Source organism: Corvus brachyrhynchos, unplaced genomic scaffold (genome assembly GCF_000691975.1).
Source record: "Corvus brachyrhynchos isolate BGI_N302 unplaced genomic scaffold, ASM69197v1 scaffold162, whole genome shotgun sequence".
In the NCBI taxonomy this organism is placed as follows: domain Eukaryota; kingdom Metazoa; phylum Chordata; class Aves; order Passeriformes; family Corvidae; genus Corvus; species Corvus brachyrhynchos.
This window is the reverse complement of record NW_008236696.1, coordinates 4,414,222-4,436,059: the sequence shown is the minus strand read 5'-3', so window position 1 is coordinate 4,436,059 and position 21,838 is coordinate 4,414,222. Positions and strand designations below refer to the sequence as shown.

Sequence of the window (21,838 nt, the reverse complement as noted above, 5' to 3'; positions counted from 1 at the left end):
ATGGCAAAGCCTCCTCCATCCCTTCACACTGTCACTGGGAGGTGAATGCCAGCATTACACTGAATTAGCTGGTTTTTTTCACTTTTCCTCGTGAAGGACTCTGCACCATGCCCAGGGCACAATGAACTGGTTCCTACAGCTACCAAAGAAATACACAAAGTCCTTCTTCCTTGAATAAGAGCATTTTTAAAAGATTTGTGCCGTCAACACAAAACCCCAGTGACTTCCACACAAAGTATTTGTCACACCAAAAAATCTGCCCTTACTCAAACCATGGCTTATGCTCTTACTCAATGAGACATTACTGACTTAGATTTACTGCAAATAGAAAAATATACCTTGGCCGAGGGATGGGTTCTTAAGTCCTTCCTGAATTGTTTAAATGCAAGTTTCTTCGGTAACCTTACAAACACTGGGAAAAGGGAAAGTAGGGGGAAAGGGAGGAGAGGAGAGGAGATGGAAGGTTTTAAAGAAACACATAATGAGTGCAAATTATTCTTCAAGTACACAACTGTGCTGCTTCTGTGCAAATCTACTGAATGCACTGGTGTGGTAAAAGCCAAAATACATCACCTACAGAGCTGGGCCAATGGAAATGCTTGGAGTGGGGTTTATGGCAAAGCCTCTGCTTCCCCTGCACACAATGAGCCCGTCTGGGATTCAGGGCAGGACACACGAACCACATGGATGGATGAGGGCACACGGTCACACACACTGACAGGACAATGCTGTGCCTGACATGGACAAACAAGCACTGCTGAGAAGTGAAACACTGTGATTGAGGTGTAAAATACAGCTAAACAGCAGATATCTGATTAGTAAAATAATTCTGTATTTCCTAGGTATCCATGGCAGCATAAAGACTTCTAGAAAGAGAAACTAGTAGGAAGAAAATTCCTATTTTAAACTCAGGTTTTATACAGATATGAAAAACAAAGGAAGTTACAGGAGTGAAATTCAAGTGTATTTTGCTACTAGTGCAGATCTGGGGGGGGCTGGATGGATGACCATCAGGTTATTGCCTCTCCAGCCAGATCCAGGTTTTAAGCCATACCCAGTGGGATAAGTCACATGTTCATACCTGCTGCTTGAGAAGGCAAGGCTCAATGGTAGCGATTCTTCATCCCCTGGGCACTCACTGGGGGGATCTAGTGCACACTGACATGTTCAACCTCAAGCTTCACTGCACTCAGGCATCTGAAGACGTGATACAGAAATGCGCTGTGAACGCTGAATTAAACACTTATTTAAAAGGAAAGGTTGCTGTATTTTGTTTCTTCTTCTTGTCTCGTAATTTATTTTTAAAGCTTCTTAATTTCTGAACTGGTCTTCATCTATAGCAGTGAGAAAAATCCCTCGTGTGTTGCAGGTTCAAGTCACTACAAATTTAACAACAAAGTTGCAATGACAATTTCTTTGCTACCCAGACCCTGCCTTGAGCACTGAGGTCTTGTGAACTCCACAGTACCTGCAGCCTTCAGGTCAGAGTGAAGTTGCCACGCAGTAACACTAAAACAAAGCTCCAAGAGGAGAGCTGAAATAATCCCAGTTAAAGTCATGGGCAGGAAAATGAACAGCAGAGCTGTTTATAGGTAAGGAACATCTAAAGGATATGATCCAAGGAAAGTGGGACCTGTTCCTTTGCTCATTGAACTTGGGAGAATTTGGGATGACAACAGGGTAACTCCTCTGGCAGCAGCCCAGTTTACAGTCAGTCAGGTTTACAGCAGCCCAGATTTAGAGTTTTTACCCAGAGCTAATTTTAAGATGGATCTTTACACCTTTAACTGTCTGACAGGAAGAGTACTGCTGTTATTGATGGGACTTCACTGTCAGAGACCGACCAAAGGGGGTGTCCCGGAGCAGCAGCACTTTTCCCACTCCCCAGCCATGCACAGCACCTTTCCTAAGGCACCCTTGCAGCACCTCCACTTCATCTCCCACATCCAAGGACAAGCAGGGGGTTCAGCCACCCTGGCTGAGGGAACAGTGAAATGCTGCTGCTCCCCAGCCCCCACCATGCAGACACATCTGTACTGGGACAGGGGGGGCACCTGCAAGATGCACCACCCAGAGCTCCAACTGTGCAATTTGTTTTTATTGGCATACTTAGGTATCAAAACATTGCCATCAAGGTCTCGGATTCCTCCGACAGACGAAGATAATTAAGCATTAATTGTATCTTCAAAGTACAACATGACCAAATATAAATACATGAAAAACAACAAAACATGCAAAAATTCCCCAACTTTAAAAGGATTAATAATTCAAAAAATTTATGCTAGTGAGACTTCTGCTCAATCCACAGATTCTTTAAAAATTTTTCCATGGATCCAGAACTGTTAACAAAATACACAGGGCATAATAAAAGATGACTGGCATCTGTATTGTACTTCAAGAGAACAGTGAACTGTTATATCCCTTATTATTCCAAATTACTGATTTGTCTCAGTTAACAGTGTTTTTCAAAGCAATGGCTAATAAATTGCCACTCATACACCAGCATAAATATTTGAATTGCATTTAACTCCCCAAAATTACTAAACTGATTGTTTATAGAATACAGTAACTGTCCACAAAACAAAACTGATTTGCAAACTGCTAAGACAGCATCTGCAAGACAGCTCAAAATGAATGTGTGTGTTTAACGGGAAGGGTCATCATGAAAAACACAACTTTTAAAAGTTTCATTGTGGAGATTCAAATTGATTCAAATTGGATCACTCAAATTTGGGAGGAGAAAGATTTCTGTCATTGCGCTACAGGGACAACTCAAGCATTAAATGTAGGATTCCAATCTGCTCATACAGCAACAAAAAGGATCAAATGGTCAGAGGTGAAAGCATTCCTTAAAAAAAAAAAACCCAACTTATTTAGCAATTTGTAGATATAATTAGAAAAAATCCTGGAAGCGATTGCTGTGCAGATTATGCCAGGCCAGACAAGCCCTGCCTGGACTCAGGAGTCCCTCTGGGCTTTCCCAGGGCAGCGCCGGACACTGAACTCGCCTCAGCACCTGCTACAGGTGTGTGAGCACCACAAGGCTTCCACAAGGCATTCAAAAATGTCCCTGTCAGCAAGTGGCTGAGTCCATTGTGGAGAGAGTCAGGATGCTCCTGTCGTTGGCATAGAAGGGATCCGATGAACTCCATGATCTAAAGTAACAATAAAAGAAAAGTTTGGCTGACTGGGAACTTGTACTCTAGAGGTGAGGAGAAAGTCTATGAGAGCAAGAGATAGAAGTGTTACGAGAGTGGGCAAATGTACTTCTTTAAGGGACTAATGTACTAATTTCATGTAGGTACCTGCAGTTCATTCAGACCTTTGGAAACAGAGGCCAATTCATGCCTGCTGTGTAATTAACACAGCTACAGATATTTCCATCACTATGAATTAAAAACAAGCAGAGGTTTTTATGCCTGTTTTGCAGCTGAAGCTTTAGTGCTGTGCCTTGGGAGGCTGTGAATGCTACCTGTCTACAGAGGCACCGTGAGGCCATTCCAGAAGAGCCCTGTGGAGCACACAGCCAGCCCTGGAAACCTGGCACAGCCGCGTCTCAGCGGGAAACATCCACACTGGCTGAACCTGGGAGAGGCAACACTTATCTACAGCCATGAACCTGTTTCATCCCTTCCTGTCACACTTCAGAACATCAGGGAACCACCCAAGACATCACAGCTGATGACTCAGAGGGGTCTCGCAATGCCTTTCACTTTGGACACATTGCTGCTTGGGATGAAATACTGCTCTCAGTTGGACAGTATTACAGGACTGTGTGGGAAAAGCTGAACAAGTTTGGAAGGCAGGAAATCAAAACACAACGAGCTTATCCTCCAAATTAGGATTAGTCAGAAATCTGCTGTTTCTCTAGAGCTGTTCCATGCAGTGCCTTGACACAAGAACCACTAATGGGAGACCCAACAACTCAGCAATGATTCCCGTACAAGTAATGTATGTGATCCAGCATTCTTAATATTTTAGTGACTGACAACTTGACAGACAATTTAATGGAACAGACAGACAAAAATGAATTTTAACATACCACACCACACATTTTATATTCTAACTGGTGAATGAAGCTATAGAAAATACTTCTCAAATACATTTTACAAGCAGTAAATTAAGCACAAGAGACTATATTCCTGTGGCCCACTACTCCAAGCATTTGTACAACTTTGATTCATCAAAGTTTTTATCAAAATTTGACACAATGTTTGATTTCATGTTACCATATTTGACAGAATATCGTATTTGACAGAATATAAGGAGCAGAGAATACAACACAAACTGGCTACAGCAACATCATTTAAAACAGTGCCCTTAATTCTACAGCACTTGCACAGACAACATATTCATCAGCGTCACTTCAATCAAAAAAAATAATTTGCAGCTACCTCCTGGTTGAATACTTAGCTGTTTTATAGAGTAAAAGTACTCAAAAGACCATCCTGTTGGGGACTGCACAATATTCTGGAGATTTAGATAAAAACAAAGCAGCTCAAGCTTGTGAACAAAGCCTAAATAATTTTGTGAGCATTTTAAAATCACCCAATAATTTTCTTAACTGTACCTTCAGCATTTCACAGCTTGTAACTCCTTCATGTGACTTAAACAATTAGTGATTTAAAAAATGAATAAAGAATTTCTCATATTACCAAGAAAGTGTAAGAGATAAAATGGTCCCTTGACTTTTAAGCCAGGTTTTAAATGTCAATACCGAGTGGAAGGAGCTGAAATCATTGGAGAAAGCAAATATGACTGACTTAAAAAAATCTCTCTCTTTTCTATTTGTACTGTTCATAAATTTAAGTGAAACTAGATGATTGTTCAGAGCAATTTCAACCAGAGGCAGAAGCAAAACCCACAGAATTTCAAGCCCTTAGTGTAGCACCAAGATAGTTTTGCATATTCATTAAAATTAATCCTAATGTCTGTGTTCTAAGAACTCTAAAACTATTTGGCTAGATGGAACTTCATCTGAAAACTACATGAGGTAAACAGAAAAGAAACCTGAGAAAAAGCAGTCTTGAAAAAAGTGTTTAATATTCTGTCAAATACGAGTTAGCTTCAATAAATATTTCTGAGTTCTTAAGGAAAGAAAATTTGAGTGGAACAAAGAGCAAATTGTAAAACTGCAAATCCATTGCAGAAAACAAAACACAGAATACCTACCTTATAAGACTACAGGTTACTAAGGTAATTGTTAACTAACAATCTGCCCTAATTAGATAACAGTAAGTGAAAAGAAGTAGCATGAGAAATTCCTCATTTGGAAAGCACAGTTTTACAGAGAAGTGAAAAAAAACCCCAGAAAAGTTAGAGCAACTGCTACCAAAATGTTCATTTTTAGACCAATTAAATGCTCACCTTGTAGATTAAAAATTCTATTAAACTGTTTATTTTACACATCATGCCTGCTTTCTACACAGCAAGTTTGAATTAAAAATGTATTTAATTGTAACAGTTCATTTTTCATATGAAATGAAACTTCTTGCATACTCATACCCTAGGTTTGTAGAAACATTCAGTAAGTTTTATAAGCAAGCCAGAAGAGAGAGACTGACTGAAAGCACAGACACCGTGTTCAACACAAGAGTTCCAACAGAGATGAGCTACAGACCAGGCAATACCTAAAGGCAGAATCAGAGCTGACAAAGCTGTCAGTGAAAATTACCCACACGAGATTTGATACCCAATGAACGATCTCACAACCTTTAACTGAAAGAGACAAAGCTGTTCAATTACAAAATGAGTTTCCTTGAAAATGTGTGAAGTTCGGTGTTTTAAGGTTTGCCTTTTGACCAATGGAGGACCATGGTATCATTCAGGGACAGACATTACGATGTACAAAAGACTATTTTTATTTCTACCCCCAAATATTTCCATATTTGTTTGCTAACCCTCTTGGTTTGGAAATGGGGAGATGGCACATGGGAGGATTCAGTGAGAGCTCCTCTTCCAGTTGGGCTGACTGCAAGAGCAGTGCTGCTCCTCAGATATATTCAATTACTCAACGTGCTCTTACCCCACTGACGTTTGTTTCACACGTGGTTTGTGAAGGAAAGATTTATTTAGCACATGCTTTGGAATGGCACACATGTTTTTGACAATATACCTTCTGGAACCCAAAAAACATTTAAAATTCTTAGAACCTGAAGACTCTGTTCTATCAATCACTCTGATTTTAGAAATAGCTTATAAAAGTTATACTACAAAAATATTTCATCTTCATATCAATCGATGGCTGAAAGATTTAAAGGCTCCCCTCCTAACAATGAAGTTATATTTAAGGGGGGGAATGTGAGCCTTTTGTATACCTTCAGGAGTAATGCAAGCTCCAAGGTAAATATTTGGAGGTTGTACATCAAGAACCAAAGGGAAAAGTCTTTTGACTTTACAAACAACTCCTGATCCGTGAAGGCAAAAAAAGTAATCATAAAAAGGAGAACAAAAACAGCAGCAAGACTTGATTTTCTAAAGAGAAGAATGTACAAATCAAGAGAAAATTATGATAGATACAACACAAGAACTTGTAACGCCAAACTAAACACTTTAACAGAAATCTTTTGAAAACCGTTTTTCCCCTCCCCATCCCAAAAGAAACCACTCAAAAAGAAACAAGAAGCTAATCTTTTCAGATGAAAGAAAGTACAATAAAGAGCTGCATTTTCTACTTAGATAAGCAGAACCTGCAGCTGGTTTCTAGACATCTATTGCTGCAGGCTCATCAGGTTCCAGTTTATAGGAGAATCGTCTGCAGCAAAGGCTATTGAGAGAAATGCCACACCTGTTGACCCGGGTTGGGCTACACCTTCCCATTAGTCGTTCCAGCATTCTTCTAACAGATGTGCATGCTGTTTCCCCATCTGAGAAGCAGCACATGGAGTCCAAGCAGTTGATACCTGAACCTGCCTCAGTAAGCTGGAAAGAGGAAATAAAAGGGGAAAAAAAAAAAAAAGGAAAATCAGTACTCACAAATTCTAGCAATGAAGATGTTACCAAAAAATATTCAGGAAAAGCAGGTTTTCTTAAAGCTAGAGTGTTGAATATTTTTCAATTTTATAGGAGAACTACAATAATAATATTACCACTTCCTAAGGTCTACATACACTTGCTCTTCCCAAGGTTTGAGTGCAGCCTTGGTGAGCACATGGAAATGGTCTGGCACCGCATCTGCCTAACACTGGAAATGAGCTGGTTAGGAATTCCCTCCAACAAACCCCACAGCAGAGCACATGCACGTTCAGCTGGGATGCCTTGATTCACTTCTGTGGCCCTACAGCAATTTATACCAGCTCAGCCCTGTTTCAAGGGAAATCTATCAAGAGAAAGCTTCAGGCTGCAGAATACAACACAGCAATCTTATCCCAAGTAATCTTTCCTCAAGTGCACAATGCAGCTTCCTACAACAATTGACATTATATCACTACCATAGATACCCTTGGCTTGGTATGGAACAAAAGCACATTCCTGATTGTGTGAACATGGTTTCTCCAAAAGCAAACAAGGCCGATGTCAAAAAGGTTTAGTCACGTTCATGCCAGCATGAAGAATAATTCAACATTAGCATAATAAACTCTTTCAAAAGCTCATGTCTTGTAGGTGAGAAAAAAAGGAATAAAAGAAATAAAATGAAAAGAAAGCAGTAACAGATGTATGGGTGTAAGTGCCACCTACCAGTGTGCTCCTCTACAGCACTGCAGCACTAACGGCAGCATAACTGGAATCTCCTACTTCTGCACAGAGAATATCCTAAACTGACTTCAGTAGTAACCATTCCAAAGAGAAATAAAAATGTGAACTGTGGGGATGCTTTTTAATTTAATTTTAAGCTCTCCATGAGAGCATTCTGTCAAATAAATACTGAACACACAGGCTGAATTTAAGCATCCATTACTCTCTCCTCACACCAGTGAAAGAAGAATTCTGGAAGGAGGCATCTTAGTCCATGATAGGACACAGCTCACTTAAGGCCTTCCCACAATTTCTCACTGTGACACCAAAGGTCACTGACTGTTGTCTGAAGATTCTGTTTTCAAGCCCCGATTTCTTCCATGCCACCCACAGCTGCCAAACACTGCAAGGAAAGCAAGGAACCTCAGAGTTCCCTATGGGAATGGTTTACTATGAGTGGACACACTCTCCTTCCTAATTCCCCCAAACAGGCAGCTGGACACATTTACAGCTTCACGACAGAACAGCCTACACAACAAAGAAGAGGCAGCTAACAGAAACAAGAGGCATTTGGAAATACAAGAGAAAAATCCCAACTGGTAGGACAAGGAGGAACCCACAGGCAGAACTGGTGTTTGTTTCCATGCACCTTTTCCTGTGCCTGCCCCTTCCTCAGCTCCATGCCACATTCCCCACAGCCCCTCCAGACCTTCCCATCACACCACTCATCGTGATGTTTACAGGATTGGCACTCAGCAGCTGTTGGAACATACAGCATTCTCTACAAACTGAGCCCCCTGATCCTGTGGATGCCACAGCTCACAGGCTGCAGCTGAGTACAGGCAGAACACACTTTAACTCACACACTCATCTGGGGGGTCTTTGGGACACAAAAGGAACATTAACTGTGACAAAGAACTTCTGTACCTGAGAGGCAGGAGCAGAAGAACTGCAAGTGACAGGTCTGAAAGGGGTTCTGGTTAAAAGACAAACTAAACACACCTCAACAGAGCCTGAGTCCCTGAACACCCTCCTACGATGGGCCACCACGAGTGGTCCCAACTGCAGTGCCACAGAAGATACCAAAATCAGGAATAGCACACTTTGCAGCACTGCAAATATGACCTTCAGAGCCACCTCAGACTGTGCTCCCAGAGTTGTGACACAAGAGATTACAGAGAGTAGAAGAAATTCCCATTTGGAGGTCAGCAGGCAAACCCCCTGCTGCAGATGGAGTGACCTTCATAGCTGTGGTCAGAGCATTACAAAACTGAACATTCCTACACTCAGAATTTCAGAGTATTTAGTTCATCCATTATCCTCAAGCAGACCTTTAAAGTTACTGCAGAAAGTCACTTTACAGTGGCTGTATGCTGGATCAGATCAACCAAACCATTTTTTTCCTTAGAATCTGCTACCCTGAGAGCCAGCAGTCCTGGATATTATCCAAAGGCTATCAGAAAGAGGAACCAAGAGTAACCCAAATGAGCTTCCAAGGAGTGAACTCTCAACTCTGGATTTTGGAGGTCTGATGTCTCTTTTTCTGGAGAATCTCCTTTATTCTTCAGAAGTTAGATATAAAAACCTAGGAGCATGCTTGAACCACAACTTATGGAAAAGTTAGTATTACTTTCTTAAAAAATTTCATATGAGACCTTACATAAGCCTGGAAACAACTGTGAGTTTGACAGAACAGTTGTTAAGTGTAAAGTAATACTGTGAGAACATTAAGGACAAAAAAACCCAACTCAATTTTATATGTAGCTATATTGTTTATCATTGCCTGGTCAACGTGGATTTACATCCACTACCTGGAAGGAAGACACATACGCTACAGAGTCCCTTTTTTCCCTTTCTCTCTGTGGAGGACAAATATGGTCATAGTTTTATACCAAAGTAAAACCTGGCATGGCAAGGCAGGAAGGCATAATGTTCCCTGAAGACCTGAAACAAACCCTCAGGAAACACAAGGCAGGAGAGACAATGCTTTAAAAAAACTAATGAGTATAGAGAAATACCAGATATTATTAATACTTGAGTGGCAAATAAAGTATGTTCATAAGGTAAAATCCAGGATCTCAATAAATATAATACTTTATATGAGAATGGCCCATTGGATGCAATAAATCAAAAAGCAACTGAGGTGCAGATTTAAAGAATGATTCAGCTTGATAAAGAAAAAAAAAAAAAATCAAACCAACATTCTATGATCCAATTTTTCTTGTAGATACCAAAAACATGGGCATTTTGGAGATGGCTCAATGACTGTCTCTATATGATATATGTAAATAAATAGACACACATTAGGGTACAGTGGGAGTACTACCTAGTGGAGGTAAGAACTGTCGGGCAGGCAAGATGGGTCTAGCAGCTGCCTATTGTCTTCCCCTCTGTGCCTGCTTTCAGCAAAGTCACATGCTGAGCTGACTGAACCCTTATCTTCTTCCATCTGGAAGGACAGAAAAGCAACAGATCTTATAAAGCACCGCGCTTGAATTGCTTTAAAACAGTTACCATTGTTACAAGAACTTTCACAGGTCTGGTCGTGAGAGAACAAGGCATATTTACAAGGTCAAGAGGCACTTTTTATTTTTGGTGGATCAAAAATTTCTCAGCACCCAAGTGTTAAAAGTGTTTGGTCTTTTTGTGCTCCACAGATTACAAGGAAACCCAATTTGGAATCTGTCTACAATTCTTAGATTTTAGAGTTTTGTTTTCCCCCTTCTAACACAAAGGACCATTTCAGTTTGTCTTATTGCAGGTTATTCCATATGCCACAGGACAGACATTTCAACCCAACATTTAATCACACTGAAAAGCTGGGACTTTGAGGAACAGGGCATGTGTTTAATCCTGTACACTAAGTTAAGGGCACTGCAGGGTGTTTTCCTGAGCCCAGGTCCCAGCTGCCAATATTCTGATGCCACATGGACGCTTCAAAAAAGATATATATTGTTACTACTATTCCACAAATAAGTTAAAACTTGCTCCCTACTGTAAAACTCACTTTCTTTAACCCTTAATACACTGTATACCAAAATCCCAAGCAATTAGATTTAAATTTTTAAAGAAAGTATATAGGAATGTTGACATCTAACAACTTCACTGCCATGATGTTTTCAGCACTTCTTTTTCTACTCTTTGCATCAAATGAACCAACAAATGCCAAATTATTTCATTCTTTCCAAGTCATTAGACAAAAGTATCTTCAGGTAAGTAGTATGTGCACTTTTGTGACTGAAGACAAATCCAAAATGCCGCATTCTTTACTCATTTCCTCATCTTCCTGCAACAGATTCTGTGGATTAGCCAACAGATCAGCACCAAGCTATGCTAACACAATGAACGGGCCTGTAAAGGAAGAGACTACCCTGGATCAAAGTGCAGCACATCAGGGTGTTCTAGTACACCTCACTAGTGGGAATTCATGCTTCCATTGGACAGTTTTCTTGGAAATTACACGTTCCTTACAGAAAACACAGGCTGTAAAAGGAACAGAGACCTCTCTGCTCTTGGCACAGCTGGGCTGGGTCAGACCAGAAGGCTATAGGGGGGGAATCCTACAGAACAGGAGCTAGAGTTAAAAATACAGACAAGTAATGAAGGCCATACAACCAGGGCCTGGAGTTCTGGAGTTCTGGAGACAGCTGAAGAGCAGATCTCGACTGAGATGAAGGGAAAACCAGGCAGCAACAGACTCATGGGGCTGGAGATGGGGAAAGAACAGGGTTTGGCTGTGACAAGCTAAATGCTCCAGAGCCCTGGATATAACACTGTGCACTGACAGCCCTCTCTGTAAATAAAACCCTTTCTGGTGTCTTACATTTCCCCAGTTCTGTGTACAGTTCATAACACACTGTCCAAAGGTAGAAACTCTATAAACCCAGTTAATCCCATCAAGTAAGCAGTATTAAAACATCTGTCCTGCTCAAAGGTGGCTTAAGATTTCTGACAGTTCTTACAAAGCACAGGACATGTTGACATACATGCAGACAGAACGCCTTCTTTACAGATAAAAACATGGAATGAGATACAATGGGACCCAGCTAGTACCCTAAAACACATATTTCACACATTCCAAGAACAGGAGAGACAGCTATGGAGGAAAGCAGTGCTCAGCCAGATTCCAGCTAAGCACAACACCTGCACCTGGCCTGTGCTGCCTCATTTCCTCTTCATCCCAAGTTCCAAAAGGGACAGTGAAGTTTAGAAGCAAGACTTTAACAGGCACACACAAGACTGCAATTCTGACTTACAGGTATCACCTGGACACTTAGAAGATCCCCCTCAAAGATCTTAACTGTACATCACCAACATACTCAATATAAACTTGAACATTTTTTTGCACGCTGTGAAGCCTACAGAAATAAAACATTATTGCAACATCATACTTCTCTTTTAATTTGCATTCATAAAGGGAGTCTCCTTTTGATTCCAAGAGAACAGGAAGCATGTTGGCAGAACAAAGCATAACTCAGTTTAACCTGGAGTTATGCTCCTTTTGAGACTTTTAATACATATTTACAAACAACAAAAACCTGCCAGAGTCTGTTCATCAACCTCCATGCATTCTGGAGTCACAAAGGATTCAGTCTGTGGGTGGGCATGTACAAATGAGGTGTGACAGATTAGCTGCTTTACAGCTACACATTCACCTGGCAGCTGTTTTGTTTCATCCTCCTACAGTTTTCCTTGCCTTCTTTGCCACATTGCTTTGGGAAAACCACAGAAACCAACCCATGTTCTTCCCTCCAAATTAGATTTTATTTAGTATAGTGAAGGGAGTACTTTCTGTCTATCAACTGATTTTCCTTTTCACTGTTTTAGGCAAGGATCCACAGGATAACTTCTGAACTTTGTCCAAAGACAGAATAAACTAGAGAAACCCAAATCCTTGTTTGCTTCTTGCTGCACTTTACAAGCTCAAGTACATATTAGAAAGCACCCAGTGCTTGTACTTCAGGTACTATTAGATACTCAAGTGCGAAAATTCTGACTTACAAGAGAATTGGATTTTCATGATCATTTGTAACTCAGGGACAAAACAGATTTCCCCTTTTTTCCAACCCTTCCCTGATTTTAATATGAAGAAAATTGCCTCACAAAAAACTTGCCTTACAAAAAAATGCAAGGGTTCTCCTGGTTTTAGCATTTTAATGGCTACAGTGCTGCATTCCTAGACAGCTTTATTTTCCTTTGACTATCCAGCTGCAAAACCATTCAAATGTGCCTAGTTTCTGAAATTTTAACAGAATCTTCTGTTCTAAAACCTTTGGCGTAGATATGATGTGTGATGTAATTCACTTTAATAATTCATTGAGAAAACAGAGACTTCCATACACTTATCCAAAGTTTTTAAAAGGTAACTTGATAAACCAAGATATCTGATAAACCAAGAATTTTAAAAGCTAACTTGTAAAGGCTTTTGCAGAGGAACCTCCCCAATATGTTGCTAAGTTTAACAGCTTTCAAAAGGTATATTGTACTTTGCCTGTTTTAAAGCTATTAAGGGCTGAATTCAAAACAAAACAAAATAAAACCAGCCCACCACTATCCCCCTGGGGATTTGGAAATCCAAAGCGGTGTGTTCCACAGTGGGGTCACTAACACCACAACACAATGGCCATTTCAAGTTTTGCCTTGTAAAGGTATAGTGCACTCCCAGAGAAAATACAAAACTTTTCTCTTTTGGTTAAACAAACTGCAATTAAGTTCCTAAAATGTAGGTTAGTTGGTTCTCCTAGGCACCTATTCGTACATTTTTAACAACAAAGTCACCTTGAAAAATATTTAAAAGGAATCAGATCGTTGCATTAATTCTTGCTGTAGGATGTACAAGTAGATACTGGTGGGATTGAGATTGAGACATTACTGATGCATATGAATGTTTAAGTCTTACAAAAGAGAATCAGCATTTGACAGCATTTCATGTGCTGAACTCGGTACATTTGAAGAGTTGCAGAATCATGTTTTACCTACACAGACACATGTACGCTTTGATCTTGTTTTGAGTAATTTTCTGGGACTTTGTAGCCAAATGCCTTTAGGAATATGTATCTATACACATTGAAAACAAACAACACTCACTTTATAGCTGCACAAAACAGACACAAAAAGCCTCAGCTGCACAAGGGTATGGACACACCCAAGCTTCAAACATTTTCTGCTCTTTCGACACAATTGAAAGCAAATTAAAATGGCCAAATAACTTGCAAGAAATTGCTGCCTGAAGTACATGGATCTTCCTGTCACAGCCTTATGAAGCTGAAATTATCCAGCATGCAAAAAGCACTGTTAATTTTTATCATAAAGAAACTAAAAGCATTATAACCATGCTAGAAATTACGGTTATTTAAAAATGGATGCAAGAACAGCTGATCTTTATTCTGAAAGTTGAGCATCATGCTAGGGATGTTTTTTCCTAAAAAAAGAAGAAAAAAAAAGTATGTCCAACACATGCTACTTAGGAGAAGCATTTGGCTCAGAAACACAGAGCAAAGCCAAGAAACCACCAAACTGAATGTTTCTGCACTAGAGGTATTGCCCTCTCACCCCACTAATATATATTCATGCCTCTTCCCATCTCTCTCAGCACTGGTTAGTTCACCTTGAGCATGCATAAGAGTTGATGAGGAACTGTCCCTCCTACTCTACCTAATTTTGCTCAGCTGATTCCTTGCCCTGGACAATGGCTGCAGTGCGATGAACTCGTCACTTAAAGCAACTCTGTTGGAGTACATCTACAATTGGACAGAGAAGGGATGGAACATACATGTCAGTAAGTAGCAGCAGTAATTTTCTGAGAGAAAGACACAGGACAACACATTGTTATTTAAGTGGAATACACATCATATACAGAACACAAGTCTGGTACCCTCAAGACAGCTCCTGGGATCATCACAGCCAGTCACTGTTTGGTAGGACCATTCTTAAAGTACCTTTGCTTTCATACTGAGAGAAAAGGCCTACACACTTTTACATCTGTGCTTTACCAGACACTTTTATTCTGTATTGCTTTCTCCCCTCAATAGTGCTGTGATTTATCTTTACCCAGAGATTTATATTTTGATTCACATTTACCTTACTGTCCAATTCCTCCTGTAAGATTCTGTAACAGACCTATATTGAGAAATTGCCCACAAGCTACTTCAGGGCAACTGACCTAAGTGAAACATAAGACAGCTTTTCTTTAGACCAGCAAAAAACCCTTGGAACCCAGCAAAACTAACATAAAATGAAGTAACACACATTCACCTTAAGTGCATTAAGGAACGTAAAATTAACCAAGCTCATTCTCTATAAAAAGTCAACTCATGCTTGCCTGCCAAATTTTTAATTTTTAGTTTCCCAAAATGGACGACTGAGATTTAAGTTGCTGTGCCAGAACAATATTTACATGTAAAAGCCTATCAAATTTCTCTCTCATATCAGTTAAATTTCTCTGCTCTCTTATGAGTAACTTAGCTACATGTAACATCTAACAGATCAGAGGCAAACTCACTCTCAATGCTATCACTTCCTACTAAGAAAAAAGATATAAAATCAAGGTAAGGCAGATTCCTACAGATACAGTGAATTCAAAGCACTAAGTCGGGTAGGTCACACACAAACAATTTCTGAAAAATTAAAACAATAGGAGCAAGCATTTTCAGCTGAAAAACCTGTGTTTTGCTCACTACTGCTGGGAAGATTTTAGAATTTAAATGATGGCAAACAGAAACAAATAACCTAAATAGCTGCAATTTAAAAACAAGGAACTAGGTCATTTAACAATTTATCTTGCCATGACAAAACCACAGTAACTGTAAATCAAGCTTTTTCTTTCCCCCAATATGAAAATATACTAATGTAGTCCTACAATTAAAAATGAATGATTAAAAATATTCAGTTATACAGAGGGTGCACTTACACTATGAAAAATAATTTAAAAGGACAGTATACAAAGTTCCATATTTACTCCTTCAATGACTTCCACAGAAGTCCCTAGCATCAGTCATCACCCTCAGCATTTAGGAAAAAGACATTCTCCAAACCCTTTCTATCTGAAAGTCGGTCTCTTCCTCTGCTTGGAAACAGAAAGACAAATATTTACCAGGATTTTTAAACACAAATGATGAGGTATGATCGTAAAAGAAGCATTCTGTCACTTCTTGACAACAAATGTGCTAAGCTGATCATCTGCTCCTCTTCAGTTACATCTACTTCCTCACTGCAAGAACAGTGAATGAAATCCAGTGGAGCTGACTGTCTCATTAAAAGCAGATTTAACCTCAAGAAAGGAACAAGGAGGTGCCATCTTTTTGCAAATACATTTTTAACTACAATTTCACTATCAGACACACAAAGAGAAACCATTGGCTGCTGAAGAATTTCCGGTCAAATCCCATTTCAGACACCTTGACATTGCAGCATCAGGAATTAAGAATTTTCAGAAAAAAGACAGTATTTTGGTAAATAGAGACTCAATGGTGACTCTGTCAAATGCAAAGTAGAAAGCAAATAAGAAAAAGAAAAAAAATTGACTAAAAGAGATGTACAAAGCAAAATCCCCATGGCCAGGAATCAAGCCATAGCCACAGGAAAGGTGTTAGACATTCATCAAGATTCCTTCTTAAAAATAAGAGGCCCTACTGTGTCCTTGACAGCACAGCTGTAATGGAAGCAAATTGAACCCAAAAATTCTTTAGAAAGGACTCCTAAAGCAAGAGAATGCAGCAGGAAGTATATGGATAAAGGCAGGAAAAAAACATATGGATTTTTGGGTTTTAACTCAAGCACTTCAAGAACATGAAAACCTCAAGAACCACCCCAATACACTGCCAGACAGCAACAGCTGATGTACAACAAGGAAGGAAAGGGAATGTTTGATAAATATTGCCACTAGCTTTTGAAGGGGGAAAAAAGATAGGTAGGTATCATTGCCTATAGACACTCTAATCCAGGAAGTGCAGTAATGTGCAATCCAGAGTCTTATCAGGTCTAGCTGAACAGTCTTCTGAAAGTCATTGGTTATTTACCACAGCTTTTAGCTAAAAATTCCAAGACAGGAAAAAGCAGCCAATATTCCAGTTCTGAAAAGGGACTAATGGGGTATTTTGGCTAGCAGTAGGCTTGTCAGCATGATGCTGATCCCTAGACAAATGAAGAGAACGTCTCACATGGATTTTTTCTACCACACAAAATAGAAGGGTGATATAATTTAAGCAAATCAACGTGCACTTACATTAAAGTAATGACAAGGTTCAATGCTGAAGATAACAGCACTGATGCAGTGCAGTCAGGAGTTCTGTATGGCACAGAGCTCAGTGCCATTTCCATTAAGCAATTAGGACATTACAAAATTAATATGGCACACAGATGGACAGAAACTGCTAACAGGTTTCAGGCTGCAACTGTGCATGGGATATCTCTGACAGCTGGGTCCTTCATTCACTTTCACTGTTTCTGGCCCTATGCTAATTGACTTCTCATCAATGACCTGAAGGAAATTAATCACCACCTGCAGATGTAGAAGAAGCAGAAGACAACAGGTGATTGATGTATGTTATTCTGTAATCTGAATGGGGACTCATTATTTCCATACTTGGCACTGATGTCTGCTGTGCTGGAAATACTGTGTCCACTGGTGAAATCCAAAATTCAAGATGAGGTTGAAGAATGGTGAAAATTACAGGAGGAACACAAGAAAGATGAAAAGATTCTAAAAGAACCTTTCTGACAGAAGATGCAAGTCCAATCTACCTACCAGTGCTAAAATTAACTTGGTCACAAACCTAACTGTGAATAAAACAAAAACTGTAATAGAAACCTTCTCAGGTTAGCAGAAAAAGTACAAAAAGATAAAATGTTGAAAACTGAAACCAGAGAGGCAGTCACTACTAGAACAATAGGTCAGGGTGACTTCTCCATAACTGTCTCTAAAAAGAAAACCCTCAAACAGAGATGAGATATTTACCTAAAAGACAGCCTAATCTCAACAGAATGATTTAAAGGATTGTTTTGCAGCCTGTGTCAGGCAGAAGAGAGATTCCATTACCACAGCATAACTTTAGACCTTGTCTATGAATCTGGGAAACCGCCACATGGGTAATTAGCTTTAATTACAGAATCAACAATCAAATGCATAGCATATGAAATGACTGAGATTTAAGAAATACTAATTAAAACAAGTTTTACTAAAGTAATTTCTAAAATTATTGTTTCCATCACATTTTAAGAACTATTCAGTGCCAACTACAGTGGCAACTTCTAATACTTCTAATGCCTAGGAAAAAAGTAAGTTACCCTCTACAAAGCAGTATAAAAATGCACAGTATGATCCTTTCATACAGCAGCAAGCTGAGATGCAAAAGACTGAGTGACCCCTTCATAAATAATTCTATTCTTTTTGTTATCAATTACTTAAACATAAACATTACTGCCTTGTAAAATGGTGTCCTCACTTTTGTGATTTTAAATTAACAAGTGTATTTCAAAATGAGAACACTTCTCTGCATTAAACATGACAGCAATGTAAGAGGGTAACTATTGGTCAAGTTGGATACAAAAGCATAACATTACCTGAGCTTTTTCAGTACTTGTTGGTTGCAGATGTCTGTACAGCACTTTCTTCACAACATCAATAAACAAACAAGCAACTACTATGAGGATTATGGCAAACCAAGCAGAACCACTTGACAACAGTTGAACAAATACAAAGTACATATCCTGGGTATGTAAAAATGGCCTGAAAAGTTAAAAGAAGTGGCAATTACTAAAAAACTTCTAGAAACAGAAGTACAGCACAGGTTGTCTCAAGAGTATCTTACTTTATATCAAGCAGTGAGACTCAGGATACAGAGTCACAACTGCACCATGTCCATGTAGAATTCAGCAACCTGTTGGACCTGACCTGCAAATAAACTCCAGGGAGAGTACTGAACTTCGGAGGAAAAGGTTCTGATATAGTTTTAAATTGAGTTGCAGAGAATCAATCACCATCCTATCCCTCCAGACTCCAAACTACAAGCAAAAATGCTTCACTTTACTGATTCAAACCCCAGCATCTTTATTTCTGTTGCAATTATTTAACTACTACATAGCACCTTTGGGCACCTATTTACTTCTTAAATATGCCTTTACAGTTACAGGCTGTCAGAGTCAGGTACTGTGGGTCCTTGAGCACAGGACAGCAAAGCAGCACTGCCTGAATTTTTCAATCAGCAAAAGCAAGTGGCCAGTCTAGGTTTAAAACATCTTTTTCCACAAACCTGTCATAAAATTCAGAGCAAGATGGTAGAAAATAATATTTCAGTGGTTTTTTTAGCTTAATCAAAATTACATGTAATAAAAAGGGGGAAACAAAATAATCACTTACCAGATAATTCCCCCATAAAACAAGGAGAATATGAAATAAAATACAATGGATCCCCAAGTAACAAAATGGTTTATCCATGTCCAGAAGTGAGTTTCTAGTGCCATCTAAAACAAAGATAACTTCCATGAGCTTCTGTTTTCCACTCACTTCACAGAAAATGATAAATACCAGTCAGAACACACTTATGAACTTTCAGCCCAAACAATAAATATTGTTGCAACACACAAAAAACTAAAGAAAAATTTCAACCACTGTTGAAACTAAACGTAAAAGTCACTTATCTGGAATCCTCAAGAATCAATAACTTTTGAATAAATTTTAAATTATTCCTTTATTGCATATTTGCCTATTCATCCAAACACAGAGAGCAGTCGGAGTAATATCATACCTTCATCGTAACAGTTATAACCATAACGGTGAAGACCAAAGTACCAAATGTCCAGTTCCCAAACATCTAAGAAAATGGCAAGGCAAAAATCATGGAAGAAAAAAATATTAGTTAAGAGCATTCACAGTAGGAATCTTTTCAAGTCAGCTACATTAAAGAAATAAGACATAAGCTTGTGACAAGTAATCATCATGAAAAAAGCAAGGAGGATACAACACAAACTACTAGAAAAACTACAGCTTGTGATAAGAGCAAAATTAACAACCCACAAGTCATCTTTCTTCTTGGTTCAAAACAAATCACCACAAAAGCTACATGAAATATGGAAAAAAAAGGCCAAAACAGTAATACGAAATGATAGGAAATGAAGATACCAATTTGATCAATTAATTATAAGCGTCCATAGAAAGGAAACATTGTGTGGAAGGTATTCACTTTAAGTGCAAAACACTTTTGAGTTTAAACACTTCCAGATAATTTTAAACATGCAGCATCAAATGAAGGTTCACTTTTAACCCCAAGCACAATTCTACAATTCAAAAATAATGGTGCCATTGTATTTTAGAAAATTCTAAGGAAAAGACACTTTGTTTCAAGGCTAATAAACACAAAATTAAGCTTCAATTCTGAAACACTAAAATCTGTCACTTTCGTATTCTCTTGTGCACATAAATTAAACTATCAAAACTCTGAACAAGGTCTACAACAATAAAATCTCAGCTCTGACAACCAAGCAGGGATGCTGAGGTTGTATCTATCTATGCACATGCTACTCAGAACTGCCATTCTACACCAGGTCCAGCCTAGAACCAGCTGGGGGACCACAGGGAAGATGTTGCTATTTCATAGCTGGTTTTGCCCCTGACAAACTGAACAATGACCGAATCCTCAACTCTGTGTTTACTGGTAGCAGACTAAGCAAGCAAGGAGGAAGGTACCACATGCAGAGAGGCAGTCAGGGTCATCCTAGAGCTGATGTGTCAGTAGAGCACAGGGGCTCGGAACTGGGATTCACACAGTTGTAGTTCTTGTTACAGAGCTCTGACAAAAACATCCCAACAGCCTGAGGACAGATCTCACAACTGCTTCTCTCATCTATATACAAGGTACAAAACTGAGGCAGCCATGAGTCTGGATTTACTGATAATTTTAAAGATCTTTGTTATAACATGCCTTCTTGAAGCCTTGGATTTACTTGTCCCACCAACAGTAATGGTTGACAAGTAATGTGCTTGTTGTGAACTGCTGCAATATTCATCTTAAAAGTAAAATTAAACTTCTTCTCCTGAGTGACCTGTGAAAGAAAGTGTCTTTGCTAACGCTGCTCTCAATGGTCACAGAGTTAGAACACAAAACATGAACAGGTTCTTGCCACCATTTTATTTTTGAACATTTACACTGTGGATGCTGCATCCTTTAATCCTAAGAAGTAACAGATACAATATTTTGTATCTCCTCCTCTTCTAAACTCTTACCATTTGTCTGTTAGGTTTCAATATCTGACGACATGCACAGCATGAAAAAGGGGGGAGAAAAAAGAACTAAAAGATCAAGTAGTTGCACAATGTGTTGAGGTAAGCCTAACAAAGCACCAGCATTAACAAATTATTTACAATCCCTCCTGTTCTGCTGTGCTCTGAACTGAGAACTTGGAATGGAAACGTGAGGCCTTGCACTAACACTACCCTGTATCACAGATCTTTACAGGTGATCACTTCTTGAGGACTTATGAAGAAAGCACTTCAGCAGTGCACAAAATCCTCTTGCCCTTAATTTTGGCTTTTCCAGGCACACATTAAGTTTGCAAGAAACTTTATGCAATGCAGATACTTCACTGCAACACAGTTCTACCAGTTCTAATCACCACCATTTAGCGAACACAGAGAGGCAGAGTAACTAAAAAATCAGGAAAGTCTTAGAATTTATTTGAAGTCATATCACATGAGAAGCTAAAGGGCAGCTGCCAATTCCCCAAACCAAACAGTTGTTACTAAATACAATGAAAGAAGTCTCTTCCTGCCCTGTGGACATTTACTAAGCAATTTTGAAGTGAGGTGCTTTGACAACTGAAGATGAATGTACCACAGGCACTGATTCATAGTCTAAAATTACCTCATTACAAGAGTCCTGAAGGACCTTTACAACTCACAAGAATTTCAAATCCCACAGCTTGTAACAAATGACAAGAGAGGACACACTCATACCTCAGCTGGAAAGAGATGTTTTAGTCTAAAGCACAAGTATTTTAACATTCTCATCAAATATCTGATGATGGAAGGAGTGCTCCAGGTGGCTGCAGCACTCCCCCTTCACTGTTCCTCCCTCCACAGGGAGGCTGCCAACCACCAGCTCAGCCTGCAGCCCCTCAGGACCATTCTGTTCACTGTTCATACATCACTGTATTTCTGACTAAACTTCCT

The 21,838-nt window shown here is 39.3% G+C and overlaps 1 protein-coding gene across 1 annotated transcript in view; it reads right to left on the bottom strand.

Moving 5' to 3' along the window:
• ATP11B (ATPase phospholipid transporting 11B (putative)) overlaps positions 1 to 21,838 on the bottom strand; it is a 62,401-nt gene that overhangs the window by 2,031 nt on the left and 38,532 nt on the right. Inside the window, exons 26-30 of the mRNA XM_017726832.1 lie at positions 20,894 to 20,917; positions 19,419 to 19,484; positions 19,031 to 19,134; positions 18,235 to 18,400; positions 6,788 to 6,921 (exon numbers count right to left, since the gene is read on the bottom strand). Of these exons, the coding sequence (XP_017582321.1) occupies positions 6,788 to 6,921; positions 18,235 to 18,400; positions 19,031 to 19,134; positions 19,419 to 19,484; positions 20,894 to 20,917 (494 nt within the window). The remainder of the gene's footprint in view (positions 1 to 6,787; positions 6,922 to 18,234; positions 18,401 to 19,030; positions 19,135 to 19,418; positions 19,485 to 20,893; positions 20,918 to 21,838) is intronic.